Source organism: Colletotrichum siamense (assembly GCF_013390195.1).
Source record: "Colletotrichum siamense strain Cg363 chromosome Unknown KSG_Cg363_contig03, whole genome shotgun sequence".
NCBI lineage: Eukaryota > Fungi > Ascomycota > Sordariomycetes > Glomerellales > Glomerellaceae > Colletotrichum > Colletotrichum siamense.
The window spans coordinates 1,106,169-1,120,622 of NW_023501016.1; the positions used below are offsets into that span (position 1 = coordinate 1,106,169).

The 14,454-nt window shown below is 50.1% G+C and overlaps 6 protein-coding genes across 6 annotated transcripts; 3 read left to right on the forward strand and 3 right to left on the reverse strand.

Moving 5' to 3' along the window:
• Positions 1-1,929: 1,929 nt before the first annotated feature.
• CGCS363_v004297 (uncharacterized protein) lies at positions 1,930-2,391 on the forward strand (the record flags this gene model as incomplete). The annotated part of the gene is made up of 1 exon (XM_036636146.1): positions 1,930-2,391. One exon carries the CDS (start codon positions 1,930-1,932, stop codon positions 2,389-2,391), a length of 462 nt encoding a protein of 153 aa, XP_036498577.1.
• A 936-nt stretch (positions 2,392-3,327) lies between these two features.
• Positions 3,328-4,548, reverse strand: CGCS363_v004298 (putative esterase/lipase; the record flags this gene model as incomplete). The annotated part of the gene is made up of 1 exon (XM_036636147.1): positions 3,328-4,548. The coding sequence occupies one exon, from the start codon at positions 4,546-4,548 to the stop codon at positions 3,328-3,330; it is 1,221 nt and encodes a 406-aa protein (XP_036498196.1).
• Positions 4,549-5,018: 470 nt separating this feature from the next.
• CGCS363_v004299 (Aromatic amino acid aminotransferase) lies at positions 5,019-6,893 on the forward strand (the record flags this gene model as incomplete). The annotated part of the gene is made up of 6 exons (XM_036636148.1): positions 5,019-5,157; positions 5,213-5,389; positions 5,451-5,772; positions 5,832-5,923; positions 5,972-6,750; positions 6,831-6,893. The coding sequence occupies 6 exons, from the start codon at positions 5,019-5,021 to the stop codon at positions 6,891-6,893; spliced, it is 1,572 nt and encodes a 523-aa protein (XP_036498195.1).
• Positions 6,894-7,148: 255 nt separating this feature from the next.
• Positions 7,149-7,952, reverse strand: CGCS363_v004300 (uncharacterized protein; the record flags this gene model as incomplete). The annotated part of the gene is made up of 4 exons (XM_036636149.1): positions 7,149-7,301; positions 7,383-7,406; positions 7,468-7,851; positions 7,902-7,952. 4 exons carry the CDS (start codon positions 7,950-7,952, stop codon positions 7,149-7,151), a joined length of 612 nt encoding a protein of 203 aa, XP_036497074.1.
• A 1,302-nt stretch (positions 7,953-9,254) lies between these two features.
• On the reverse strand, positions 9,255-10,768 carry CGCS363_v004301 (uncharacterized protein; the record flags this gene model as incomplete). Its single annotated transcript, XM_036636150.1, has 2 exons — positions 9,255-9,996; positions 10,056-10,768. 2 exons carry the CDS (start codon positions 10,766-10,768, stop codon positions 9,255-9,257), a joined length of 1,455 nt encoding a protein of 484 aa, XP_036497073.1.
• Positions 10,769-12,661: 1,893 nt separating this feature from the next.
• Positions 12,662-14,145, forward strand: CGCS363_v004302 (uncharacterized protein; the record flags this gene model as incomplete). Its single annotated transcript, XM_036636151.1, has 2 exons — positions 12,662-13,074; positions 13,140-14,145. 2 exons carry the CDS (start codon positions 12,662-12,664, stop codon positions 14,143-14,145), a joined length of 1,419 nt encoding a protein of 472 aa, XP_036497076.1.
• Positions 14,146-14,454: the final 309 nt, after the last annotated feature.

The window sequence follows — 14,454 nt, forward strand, 5'->3', positions numbered from 1 at the left end:
ACAAAATAATTATTTATACTTTTAACTATATCTATAAAGAAGTTAGTAAAAATATAGAATAAAAGTAGAACTATATACTTATATGTAAAATAGTATACTATTAAAAAAGCTAGAGAAAATCTATTCTCCTTAAAATACTTTATAAAAGTAAATAGGAGCTATATACCTCTAATCTTAGCTAAGATAAACTTATATATAAAGTTCTCTTTAAACTTAAAATTACTATCCTCTATATAGATATTAATAAGCTTATTAAAGTTATTAATAAAGTAACTATTCTTATTAAAAAGAAAGCTATTAAAAGGAGCTATATTATTATATAAATATATATAGAGGATATAAAGTATTATTATATAAAGACTTATATAAATTAAAGTAGAAATATAAAAGGGGGGGGGAAGTTATACTAAAAACCTATTAGGATAATATATACTACTATTTAAATTAAAATTTAATCTAATTAATAATAAAAGGTATAGAATTATATAAAAAGCTATATAAATAAGAGAGACTTACTAATTTATAGTAAGTATAAAGAAAAAAAAAAGAAGTTAGAGGTATACCTCAGTAAGGTATTTAAAATAAAGCGTATAGGCTAACTACCCTTAACACACAGGCTAACTACCCTCAACGCACAAGCTAACTACCCTCACTACTATTAGCTAATCAGAAGCCTTAAAAAAGTAAAAACCCTCACTAAATTAAATATTTACTAGCCCTCCCACCCACATTAGTGTAGCCCTATACGCCTCAGCAATTTTAACCTAGTGAGCCCTACAGGCTGCCGTAACAGGCATTCAAGCTTAATGTTTTACCTACACACTACAAGCACAAGTGCAGCTCTATCCCGCTTAGTCAGTTGGAGTGCGTTATTGAGATGACACTAATCTTTACTATCGTGGACACTAATATTAATGAAGACCACTGAACTTAAACCAACGGATGAGAAATACATGAGTTGATTATGTGAAGGTAAGAATTGGAGGAGTCTGCGTGTTTGTTGCGCCGCCGTATGATCACATAGAGACGAGTTACGACTCGACTGAATCGCCAAACTTGCCTTCAGGAAGCTCGGTGAGCACAGCCTCATCTGTCGATCGACTAAGTGGGCACGATTTCCACATGTGTGGCACATGATGTGGCTGGGCAATCAACACAAGGGAGACTTGCCTCCTATCCTATCGGGCGAAATCATCGTCACCGATTATGCGCCAAATGTCCCTAATTCACCGATTTTCAGGGTCCGGTCTGGCCAAGTGCGATGATGTGAATCGGAAGCAACCAGCGAAGGCTTCACTCATCGCATGTGGCCGAATGCAGCTTCGATCAGCATTCTTGAGCTCAAGCACTTCTCTCCGTTTCCTGTTTTCTAGAAATTTCAACACGATTTGTCTCTAGAATGCTGGACGGCTTCTGGATTGGCCAACCGTCAATGTGGCTGCCTACCCCGCGTGCCACAGGCGGTTTACGGTAGACGCTAGCTAGGATGGCTGATCCCGCTTGGCAGTAAGACTGATGACATCAACGGTCGATCCCGCCTGTCTAATGCCTGCTGGGCAGTTCATCCTGCTCAACAGCCGGCCAGACTAAACGGCTTGGAAGCAAGTCAGCCACTCGTATCCCCCGAAACGGACGAGTTCGATTGCTGCTGTGCCACGAACGATGTCATTCATCGCGCACTTGTCTGGTACTAATTGAGGCGGTGATGTTACGGCCTGACGTGTTGACTATGACGTTCGGCAACGCTAGAAAGTGCCTTCGTAATTGAAAAGATAAAGCCCACGCCGTCCTGCCATATGTTTGAGACGAAAGAAGTACTGCACCAAGCAATACAAAACATCACTTACAAATTACTCATTGGTGTTGAAAACCGCGAGATTGAATATCCATTATCAAACCTTGGGAGACTCAAACTCACAACCACTCAACATGCCTTCTCTCCCAATCGAGGCTCGCGAAGTAGCTCTCGACCTCGTTGCTCGAGTGACAAGCAGCAGAGTCAGCTCGTCCGGCAGCAGAGTCCGTACCGGCGCTCGCGTTATCGGCGGTGGCATCATCGCCGCGATCGTCATCGGAGCTGTTGTCGGCATTGCGTTAATAATCCTCGCCTTCTGCCTCTTCCGTCGCCACAAGAGGCAACGCGCCAACCACAACAAGGAGATGCAAAAGTACTACGGGGACAACCGCTCCAGCATGGGCTCCAGCAACTACAACCCGAACAACACCAACCCGCAAGGCGGTTACAACTACGGGCAAGGGTACGGACAACAGCAAGGTTACGGGTATGCGCACACTGCTGCACCTGGCCAGTACGGATACGGTGCCCCGAATAACGGAGGCGTTTCGGGCATGCCACCGGCGCACACTGCAGACCACGTTACGACAAAATAAGGGAAAGACGTGTCATACATGGAAGAGGAATGTGTTAAATTGTACAACTACTGTAACAACACCACGATGAACTTAATGAGATTAGATACCATTGTAATTGACGACCTGGACCCATACGATCCATGCTACGTGCTACTTGTTAACACTCTCTGATGCACGCACCATGTTATGTACTGACCGCATCGCAGAGCTATCTCGTGTAATCTGCTTGGGGCCTTTTCGTTTAGCTTTCCGTCTTGTTGCCATCTTTGGTAGAATTATGTGTGACATATCACGCGATTGTGTTCAGGCCCCTTGACCTGGCTAGGCAGATGTCTCTGATATGGACCCTGGGGCAGTGGCATCAATTGAACGCAGTTCGTAAGATGGGAAGAAGGTAGTTCAACTTGAATGGCTTGCATAATTCCAAAATGGATGTTCTAGTTGCCTGCAAAGATATTTCCTAGCTTCACCAGCTCCTTCCACCTTCCGTCTGGCTGAACCTCAATCCTTCCCTCCGGAGTCATAACCTTCATTTGATCAACTGAGGTGGTGCCGAACTCATAGCTCTTGTCATCATTGACGAAGGCAACCAGTATTCCAATCCAATCCTCCATCAGCTGTCTTTCAGCAGGCGTTGGTCCGTGGCAGATGGCAAAGCTGTTAGGTAGAGTCAAAGTCAGTTCGATTCTCTCACGAAACTCAGAGGTTCCTCCAGTTAGGGGCAGCTCTTACTTCCAAATGGGTCTGTCCATCGCATGTGCGACACCAAACGATGCTGGTGCCACCTTCTCATCGATGAAAGACAAACGATATGCGATGTGGTATCGCCAGACATCTTGTAGATTGACGCCGTTATCGACTAATGCTTTAGCCAAAGCTCGAGACGGAGCGCGCACTTGGCCATCAGACACAACATTTCCTGAAATCATTGATGTCAGCAAACGTTCTACAACGTCAAGTCTTGAGTGGCTTGCCAAAAGTCTTTTGCCAATCTTCGAGCTTGTCCGACTCCGGTAACTTGTATTGCTGGATGGCTCGATCAGTAACATCAGGGGCATAGTAGTTCGATACCTGCAGCCTGAGGGCGTCTAACGTAGGCTCGGTCGGGGCGTTATATGAAGAGTACAATGTTTCTTCGTTTCGCACTTCGCCAATCAACATCTTGTATCCTCTGCTCTTGAACTCGTCGGCGAAGTCCTTGCTTTGCAGGTATTCGATCATCCCCGAATGCACAAAGATATCGTCCGTAACGGGTCGGAATGTGTGGTTCTTCAAATGGGGGATTGCCTTGATGAGATCTTCCCAGCTGATGTCGCGCAAAGCTGAGAGCTTTTCAGATCCTGATAGGCTCTTTTCAATCTTGAAGTATTCGCAGAGCTCGTCGAACTGCCCTTGGACATCTGCCAAGGACTTGGGTTGCGCAGGGATCGCGTTGGAGTCCATGAAAATCCGGCGGTAAAGCGAGGACTTGTTCCCTGGCTTGCGGAAGTCATAAAGCATCTGCGCCTCGGCACTGTATGCACCGGCGCTACGGCCGGCGAGGGTGATGTTGTTGGGGTCACCGCCAAAGTACGAGATGTTATCCCGCACCCATTCAGCTGCGACTCGCTGATCCCAGAGGCCAAAGTTTCCGCCCGCCTCGCCGCCGCTCTCTCGGAGAAGATCCTCGCCAGCAAGGAAGCCGAAGACATTAAGTCGGTACCCGATGGCCACAACAATTGCGTTGAGCCCGCCCGTCGTGATGAGCTCGGTCGCATCCATGCCAGGCTCCTGAGACGGGTCTCCCATCTGAAACCAACCGCCATGAATCCAAAGCTTCACCGGCCACTTCTTGTCCTCCTCTCCATCCTTGCGCACCGGAGTCCAGATATTGACAAACAGACAGTCTTCGCTGTGCGCAGCGCCCTGGCCGTCAGGCTTTACGACGTGGAAGGCCTTCTGAGGGCACACGGCCTTGAACTTCGTCGCATCGTATGCGCCGTCTCCGCCGCTATACGAATATGAAGTCGGCAGTGGTCGAGGTTTGCGCCATCGATGCTCGCCGGTCGGAGGAAGCGCATAGGGAACGCCCGTGAATCGGCGGGACTTGTCGTCGAACTGAAGGCCGCGGATCTTGCCCTTGTCCCCTAAGCTTAGCTCAACCGGCGTTTGCTGGTACGAAATGTTGTTGCCCATCTTGATCAGGAAAAAAAAATTGGTTTTCGAGGCTGTTCACAAAAGCTTCACCAGCGCCCGAAATTTAGTTATCAACCGGAAGCTCGATCTGATGTCGTGATGATATCGCTTTGCTCGTCATCGGTCACAGATCTAGTCTCCGAGGGTCCGACATCCGTCCCGCTGCGGGGCCGATAGCGGCAGCAGGTGCGCTATCGCCCGCGGGGCCTGCTGATAAGACATCTCGCTCGGTCGGATCTCCGGCCGAAGACTTCTCGCCTAGGCTCGTCGAGGACCATGATTAGACAAATTGCAATGACTAGATTCCGCAAAGAGAAAATGACGATGGATTAGATAAGAGGCCATAGATCATGAGGGCAGCGCCGGTTTACCTCAGCTGTATGAACTCTTAGGCCGAGGAAAAGATAATCTGCGAGCAAAGCTCTCTGCACCAACTTCTCATACAACAACGGCTCTCTTACGCGGGCAAGATGGGCAGCATCGACCGAGTTCCTTCCAATGTGGACCTTTCCCACCACATCAATGCCAAGAGCAAAGCTCGCCATCCCTCGCCGTTGAAAGACATCATCAAGTTTATGGGCTATGATGGCATGATTAGTTTTGCTGGAGGTATTTCAAAGTCGCAGTGAAGGTATTGACATTCTGATGCTGAAGAATCCCATAGGACTTCCTCATCCATCTCTTTTTCCGCTTGAAGAGGCCAAGTTCAGTTGTTTGACTCCGGAAGCGTCCCTCGCCGGAGACCGCAAGGTGGGGGCCGAGAACCCGGACATACTGAGTCTCACTCTTGGCCGGGGTGCATCACCTGGCAATCTAGAATTGTCTCAATTTTTGCAATATGGTATACAACCGATAATGAGTCCCGATCAACAAGATAGAACATGATTCTGACTTCATGATAGGCTCTGGGGCCGGCAACCGCCAGCTAGTTGAACTAGCGAAAGAGCTGACCGAGACGGTCCATGCGCCTCCATGCGATTACGAATGTTTGCTGCACCCGGGAAATACGAACGCTTGGGCAAAGGTTGTCGGACTTCTTTGTGAAGAAAACGACTTTGTTCTTGTCGAGGAGTTTACCTATCCTTCGGCTCAGGCCCTTTGGATCCCCCTTGGGATCAAGGCCGTGCCCATTCCAGCCGACGCGGATGGTATCTTGTCACAAGATCTCCGATCAACTCTCCAGAACTGGGATGAGGAGAAGAGAGGTGGCCCTAGACCTAGAGTGTACGTCATTTTGGAGTAACAGCACTGAGGTCTTGGCTTTGGGATCTGACTAAAAGCAGACTTTATTTGGTTTCCGTGGGATCAAACCCCACCGGCATCACTATCTCAGCCCAAAGGCGCAGAGAAATATACGACGTTTGTGTTGAGTTTGGTAAGAGCAGACTTCATTAGATGTTATTCGAAAACTCACAGTGCGCAGACATCATCATCGTCGAGGATGACCCGTACTATTTCTTGCAATTCCCCGGGTACCTTACCCCCAAGGAACCCGCATTTCAACCCAAGCCGACAAAGGAATTTCTCAAGACTCTGGTCCCGACATTCCTGTCAATGGATGTCCAAGGCCGTGTGATACGCCTCGAATCTTTCTCGAAGACTCTTTTCCCAGGACTTCGCATGGGGTACTTCGTGGCCAACCCTGTCTTCACTGAACGTCTTCTCCGCGCGACAGAAGTTGAGACACAAGACCCGGCGGGTCTCAGCCAAGCTCTTGTCTTGGGCTTACTCCGACGCTGGGGCATTGACGGCTATTTGACCTGGCTTCAGAGTCTCCAATTTCAGTACCGTGAGAGGAGAGACTGGCTACTTGACGCGTTCCACGCACGCTTTGTCGTTCTCCCTGCCGCGAAGTCACCAGTACCACAGGCACAGGGGCTCGTCGCATGTGTAAGGTCTCAGAAAAGTGGAGAGTTGCGACCAGTCTTCAGCTTCGTGGACCCTGGTGCTGGCATGTTCGTCTGGTGCAAGTTTTACTTTGATGGCATTGGTGAGTTCATGGAAATGGAAAAGTCTGGCTCCAGCAAAGACCCGGAGCAGGATTTTGCGGACGAGTTGTGGAAAGCGTGGGCTACTGAGCTCGTACTTCTGACACCGGGATCTTATTATCATGCGTGGCAAGGGCCGGACATGACGACAACAAAGGCACGAGGTGCCGACCCACGAACGGCGCACTTCCGCTTTTCGTTTGCGACACCGACGGTAAGTAAAGACACAGATAATTCAAAGTCATTCAAGAGTATTTTTGGTCCCACTTGCTAATGATAATACCCGCTGCGCAGAAGGATCAAATCGATACTGGCGTTGAACGCCTTTCGAAGGTTGTAGAGAGGTATTGGCGGTGAACATGCCGCGAAGTGGAGAGTCTATTGAGCTTAGACATTATCTGAATTAAGATTTTGCTATTAAGAAGTGTGCAATGAATAGTAAGAGCTCTCGCGCCCATTGCCAATGATAGATTTTCCAATGCGCCCTGCCTTATGTGAGAAATATATGTCCAAAGAAGTGAAGCTTGCTCCATCCGAGCCATTTAGGACCAAGCATAGACTTGATTGTTGTCTGATTCATGTGACATGCGAATTCAGCACGCCTGAGTTTTCTTAACAGTCTTCCCAACGAACTATTACATTCCAGTTGTCAGGGTGAAAGGCCTGCCCAGCAAACTTGGGCCGAGTCTGTTGGCACATCGTTTGGATGGCATAGATACCAGCCGTAATGGAACTGAAACCACTGAGTTCTCTCGTTTGCGCTCCCTATCACAAATCATTCGTCAGTTTCCTTCAGGTCCTAGGGAGCATTGGGACTTCGTGCCCGAAGAAGGGGGAGAGACTTACATCATTGCACCACCAAACGGCGACCTGTTGATCATGATAGGTTAGCTAATAGCGACTTCAACGCAGAGGTTCTTGGCTCTCTTACCTTGTAACCGCAGCTAACCCTACCACAGTTTGCTGGACCACCGCCATTCTTGGGCCTCCCCCCAATGTCGTTCAGATATCGGACGGCACTCATGACCTCAGCTGACTTGGCCGGCTCAAAATTGTCGCAGATGACCCTATCCAGCGGGAAAGTTGTCATAGCGCGGCTCTGCAATTCGTGTGCACTATTTATCCCTTCCTCCTCTTCTGGGAGATCATCAACGTTGAATGATCTCTTGAAGTCCGGGTTGATTTTCTCGATCTGCTGGATGACTTCCTCCGCCGTTCCGTTGAGGCGAAGTGCGTCGCCACTGGGGTGGGCTCTCACTTCCCACTCAGGCACAAAGACATCGTAGCCTGCGATTGGAGCTTCGGTTGCTGTGGTCTAAGGTCTCGTTAGTGTATGTTCGAGATTCCCGTAGAATTGCAACAAACCAAGATGGCCATCAAGGCTGGCATCAGCATGGAATGGTATCTGGTATGCATGTTGAACGAGCGTGGTGCGATAGACTCAATGCCGGACCTGGGCTGAGCTGTCGAATTGTTGGCTGATGGTCAAGTGGGGTAGAAACCGACCTAAAGGCAGACATTTTCTTTATAAGATATCCGCAATACAGTGTCTGGGAACTGCAGATCCGCTACGGCACTGTCGTAATACAATGCTAGAGGGATCCAAGTCTCTCCAAGACATGCCCAGACAGGACCAAGCCACAGCGAAGCCTTGGTGGCTTCCGCGAAGGGCAAGAACATCGCAGTCTTTGCGTTTGACAAAAAGAAGCAATCTTTGAACACGGGTCTGCTTGTGGGATGGAAATAATCCAAGCTTCCAAGAGCGAAGCGTGAGTTGCTAGGCGAGTAGCAATGCCTGAAAACCCTAGGGAAAAGACCCCTTTAAACCATGTCAATCACCCTATGAACATAAGCCTGTATCTGAAAGAGATTGATGGACTGTCCCGTGCGCTGTCGGAGAGGGAAGATCGACAGCGTTGTCCTCAGAATGCGCAAACAGCTCATCAAGTCGCCCGATCGGGTCCTTGGGAGGAGCAAGGGATGGCTTAGCTTTGTAAGTTTGTGGAATGAGGTACAGATCTCTCAAAAGGTTTGACATCAGTCAATCAGTCGTTTCTTCAACTCATCGAGACTTCCGAAACCGCATCTACTGCTCTCGAACCCTCCAGGTCTGTCGAACCACCGCTGAAAGAGGGTTCCCTTGCGTGTTTGGTCAACGAAAGGCGTTTTGTGTGCTCATCAGCGCGGAGCCACCGGAAAAAGCACGTGTGTTTTCCAACAAACGTTTCCAAGAGGTATGTGCGTTTTACCTCGAGCAATATTCCATTGAGCATCGATTATTGTCCTGGACCAACAAACAGCCGACCGGGCCACATGCCCCAAGAAGCATGGAGTTTTGGCCACCGGCTACCCCTTGCCGGATTGCCAAACGTTTAATGGCAGAAAGGCTCAACGACGGGTAATCCTCAAAGTCCGAGTGCTTGGCGTTGCCTATCCTGTCAAACTTCAGCACAAGCTGTTGGCAGAGACATGAGCTCCGACCGGTGCCGGGATCGGGTCCACCCGGAGTAGCCGGATGTCCACACTTCGGGCCGATGTCGATTTGCGGCCGTAGGTTGATGTACGCGTCGAAAAGCGGGATGGAATTCTAGGCACACCGCAGCATACTCAATTGTGTCTCATTAGAACGATAATCCAAGTTTCATTAATCAATATGACGGAGCTTCTCTCGTCAATCTGGTTTCTGTTCTATCCCTTTCCGGCTATCTGCCTAGGTCTCTATTTCGTGTTCTCTGCAGGATCGGTAGCTTCGTATCTCACTGCTGTGACAACATCCAGTTGTATATACGGCCCCTCCACAATCACCGGCAATGAATATGGCGGCGACGGAACCTCATATGAGCGCACCGATCGCACAATGGGCATTTCGTGCGCATTGAAATACGACTTTCCCCAAGGTCGCAAACCCCCGTGTCTCCACCACCACCACTCTTTCTTCCCGCCGCTGTTTGTAGGTTGGAGCTCCGAGATGGGAACCCTTCTGCTGATTGGTCCTCGAATGATGACTCGGTGCCCGTACTCGCGTATCGGCGTTCGCATGAAAGCGTACCTATCAAGCCCTGTGTCGTGCACATCTTGAGGTGCGCTGAAGATGATCGTTGTCGTCCATAAGATGCAGTTGAAGAGGCCGTTCGCGGCCAGGACGCAGCCAGCGAATGCGAAGTATGGTATACCAAGGTCGATCCCTAATAGAGACGTGATTCGGCCGACGACCAATGGAACGCTACAGCCGATGTAAACGAACGGGTATAGCAAGAATGCCGGATGGTAGCCGGAGAGTTGTCGCTGTCCCGTTTCTTGGTTGTTGCGCTTTTCTGGCAAGTGCCGGCAACTCCGCTTCTGGCGCCACAATGTGAAGAAAACAAAAGAATACAAGAATATCGTGAGAACGATGGATACGATGACCCAAAAGTAGTGAGCCCATAGGCGCCAAGGGTCGTATGCCGTGGAGATCCAACACCTGGTCGCCGTGTGTTAGCTGACATGGAATCACATTAGCAACTCAAAGCTGTGTCTTACCACACATTCGCTCTCATGAAGAAGGACTCTCCAGGCGGCGCAGTTTGTGCCGTGATTCCGACTCCAGCGCCATTGACTACAAAATCGAAAGTCCAGAGAACAGCGATCGCAGTGTATACCGCCCATGGCGGTACCTTGTATCCCAGACCGACAGTCAAAAACGTATTGACCGAGATGAGCGAGAGGAACAAACTTGCGGCCAAATTACTCGTGGAACCCAACCAGCCTTGAGCCCAGCAAACCGATGACGGGGCAAATATTCCGTCCGCGTAAACCCAGTAGAAGCTTAGCCCGTATGCCAACGCTTCCATCATGTCCGCGATCAGCAGATTGTAGACAAGGATAGGAAACGGGTTCCGGGCCTGCACCGCCTCCTCGACCCGTCTTCGTTCCGCCTCGGCATTTCGTTGTTCTTCTTCGGCGGCTAATCTGTCGAGTTCTTGAAGCCGAGCGAAGCCTTGCGCCCCAGATGCGGGCGCATCAAGCCCGAGAGTGAGGTCCGGAACTCCGCCAATGACGACATTTGGCCGTGCGTCGTCGGGCTGCTTCTTTTGGGTCAGCCGCTCCTTCAAGAGCTTATACGAAATGAAGAGCCAAAGAATCAACGTTGATAGGAACGAAAGGAATGAAACTGCAGTCAAAATGATGAGTCCACTGCGATGGTTCTCCGGAAGGGGTGCCAGTGTCCCGCGCAATTGCGCCGCAGTGGACATGATTGAGCTGACATTGAAGCATGTGAAGCGACGCGCGTAAGGATAGGACCGTCATGGAAGATATAATCAACTATGGGCTACATGTTGTACATATTCTGCCTTCAAGGACGTGAATGTCGTTCGGGTTTGCCCTTCTTTAGGCATTCCACAAAGCTTACTCGATCCTTGGCCCATGCCTTTCGCAGAGCCGTTTAATGCCCGCGGGGTGAATTCTGCCAGCGAGATCGACAGAATTGATCTCTTTCGAGCCTACATAGGCGCATACAGAGGGGAAAACCAAAACTCTGTTGATCGTGAACCAATGAGTAGAAGGTCGTGCCGGCAAAACTCTAACACCAGTTGCTTCGCGACTGAAGTCAAAGTCGCGTGGCTTTCCGCTTTCTAGTTCGTCACCTCGTATGCTTCGGGCGATCAAGGTTGCTAATGGCGAAATATGTCCTAGTTAAATGGCGGATCGCATGTGTTTCATACCATCTCACCTACAAGCATTGACCGCGTTGGCGGTTGCAGACGACATGGACACACGTGGTTTAGATTGCTGAGAGAACCTCCGCGGAGCCCCCAGCTACCCGAGCGGCTCGGATTCAACAGCTGCTTCTGCTGGCTTCAGCTCGTAGTATTAGACTTCAGCCTGACTAGCAAGCCAACACGCTCGTAGGGCGATCAATCGCTCAGGCCTTTCTGGCCCTGGCTTCGTCGCAGCTTTTCGTTATCGGGGAGATGCGGGGAACTGGCCCGTCCTCTTTTTTTGTCCAGGTTGACCTTCCAGCCCGGCTCGAGGCCCGAATCAGCCCAGCGAATCATAGGACTTAGCGAAAACTAGGAGTCTCACAGTTCAACCTAGAGGCCCACGCTGATAGACTTGATGTTTTCAATTCAACGACGGAGCCGAAGCAATCCGACAGGCAGAGACAGGTGCGATACTTCCGAGCAAGTCATGTGCTGTTCATCCTGATAAACTGGCCTTTGAAAAGTTGCATTGCCAAGTTCCGGCACCAAGATCTCTTCCGTGCCACGGATGTTGCGAGATTCTCGGGTACCACGGTCCGGGGCAGCCAGGAGCGCATTGGCAGCTGGCGCTCCCGGCTTACTAAAATGAACGAGAGGGGAAAGAAATCGAATGCGGTACCGAACTTCCTTAAAGGCATGACATCGTCTTGGTATGGATTCCTTTCACTCGGCATCTTCCGACAAATACGTAGCCTGCGCGGCGTTTATCAGACTGCCTGACTGCTTCAACGTCGCCGAGGAACGGCCGGGAGTGAAGAGCAGGGTCCTGGCACCAATTTGGGCTAATTACTCTTTTAACCCAACTTGAAAACCAGTGCAAGCCACGGTCCCAAGACAGACTTAACCCGTGCCCGGTGGGATGGGCAGATCAGAGACAAACGACATCGCACGGGACGAAGAGGGCAGAAATATACTACTTTTATTGAGATGAAGAGGTTTGAGATTGATCAATTAGGGCCTGGCGCCCCGTTGATTCCTTCTAGGTCTCAAAAGGCTAGTAGATGTTGTTCACAGACCTGGCATAGCAAGCTCTGACGTGGGAAGCTTAACATGAGTGCTTAGAGATGGATATTGTAACTCAGTGCGGAGTTACTGGCTCGCCGCGATACTACAACGTGCGGATCTGAACGACGATATTCGACTCACATGCTCTCGATCTTCGGCGTTTTCAAAGAAAGCCGGTCGCATGCAGCTCGCATGCACGATGAAACTCAGGTCAAGCTGGCAGATGAACCTCGGCACAGAATAGTCATGTTTCAAACCTCCCGGCCGATGTTGTCGCACGGCCCGTCGAAACACGAGTCGAACAGCCCAGATCGAGTAAGTCTGTCCCGAACAAACCTGCTCTTTGAATGAACTTCAGTGTTGAGATACATCGCGAGAATGGATCCGATTACGATTATCACTGCGGCAGCGTCACTGGCGGGCGCCGTCTTGACCGCGTCGCTGAAGATCAAAAACACCTTGGATCACTTGGATAATGCGCCACAGAATGTTTGCGATATCGCCGAGGAGATTTACGCGGTTCAGTACGCGCTCAGTCAAGTCGAGGATGTGGTCCGACGAGATCCCAACGTTATTGATCGACTCGCTCTGGAGGACGTGTTCGCCTTGGCTGTCAAGGGGTGTCATGCGACATTGTTACTCATCCACAAGGAGTATGAGCAGCTGTTCGCCAAGAGCGATTGGAAGACAAAGATCCTAGTATTGTGGAAAGATGGGGAGATGACCCGACTCCTCGGCCGACTCGACAGGAAAAAGGCTACGCTCACCTTACTCACGCAAACGCTCAATTTGTGAGTCCTATATAGAGCGGCCCTTGTGGTGATCAGCTTCTAGTTTGGCTAACGGCTTCGCGCAGACGCTCCACTCAAGATATCAAAGACCTGCTCATCCAAAACCAATCGACGCTTATTGCAGCGAGACAAGACAGCTTCGAGACTGTCCCCGTTAAGACAGGCCCTGGAGCGAAAGCTGCCGACCCCGCTGAGGAGGACCAGCTTGATAGCATTTACGGTGATAATGAGTCGATACTGAGCACCACCGAGTTTGACTTCGATTATGACTTGATCAACACGAAGACCTACAGGCGGGCCCTTGCAAGAGCGCAAGCCGCCAGCAGGACACCCAAGTCCGCGCCAATGAATGTGGATAAGCCACTTCCTGAGCTCATCGAGGAGGCTTCGCCTGCATCTCTGGAACCTGTTGCGGAGGAAAAGTTGGATGACGTCACTGAATCAATCAACCTGTCTGGAGAGACTCTGGCATCCCAGTACACACTGAGCAGGGCAACGACTCTGCTGCCGGAGTATGAGGCAGTCGAGAGCAGCACCCTTAGTCCCGTATCCTCGACAACCTCGGTTGAAAAGCAAGTTCAGTATGAGACCAACTTGAGCAACCCGCAACCCCAGGTTGCAGCTCCACAATCTACGTCGGAAGTTTCATTGGCGTCTGAACCGTCGAAAGATGAGAAAGACCCTAAACGCTTGAGAGGGAAGATTCACAGGCATGCTTCCAGAGGGCGACTGCATCAAGTCGACGGAGACGAGAAGCCTCACAGAAGGAGACCTCACGGAAGACCTCCTTTCCTGAAAGCTACCGAAGACTCGTCTCCGTTTGCTTCATCTCAATCACTCTCCTCCGAAGTTGTAATGAAGCAAGAAGATGCGGTTGAAAACGAGCATGACGGCAAACGCGACAAAATCAGACAGCGGCACAAGTGCGGTCGTAGAGCTGAAATTCGGCAACGGCACCAAAAGGGGGTTGAGGAGGCCATCGGGAGGGTGGAAGACACGATGCGTCAGCTTAGCCTTGCTGATCCCCCGTCTCTGAGAAGAGAAAGAGGTCGTCGACGACAGGCTGCCTAATTCTGTGGACTGAGATGAAAGGGGAGAAACAGCACTACCAAGACTGCAAACGCCACAATAGGATGCAATCAGTTACCATGTTTCAACCCGCAACATGTGCATTAATCATGTTGATCCAAAAGAGAGAACTTGCGATCTTTTATTCATCATTCGACACCCATCCTGTCACGTTGTAGGTGGGCTGAGTAAAACGAAGATCATCAGTCCCCTTGATAAGCTCCTAAGCTGGTCGCTGAAGATGGTTTCTGAAATGACGATGAAAAGGAAAGAATTAAGGTGAAAGTAATAGCAAGATCGCTGGGATTTGAT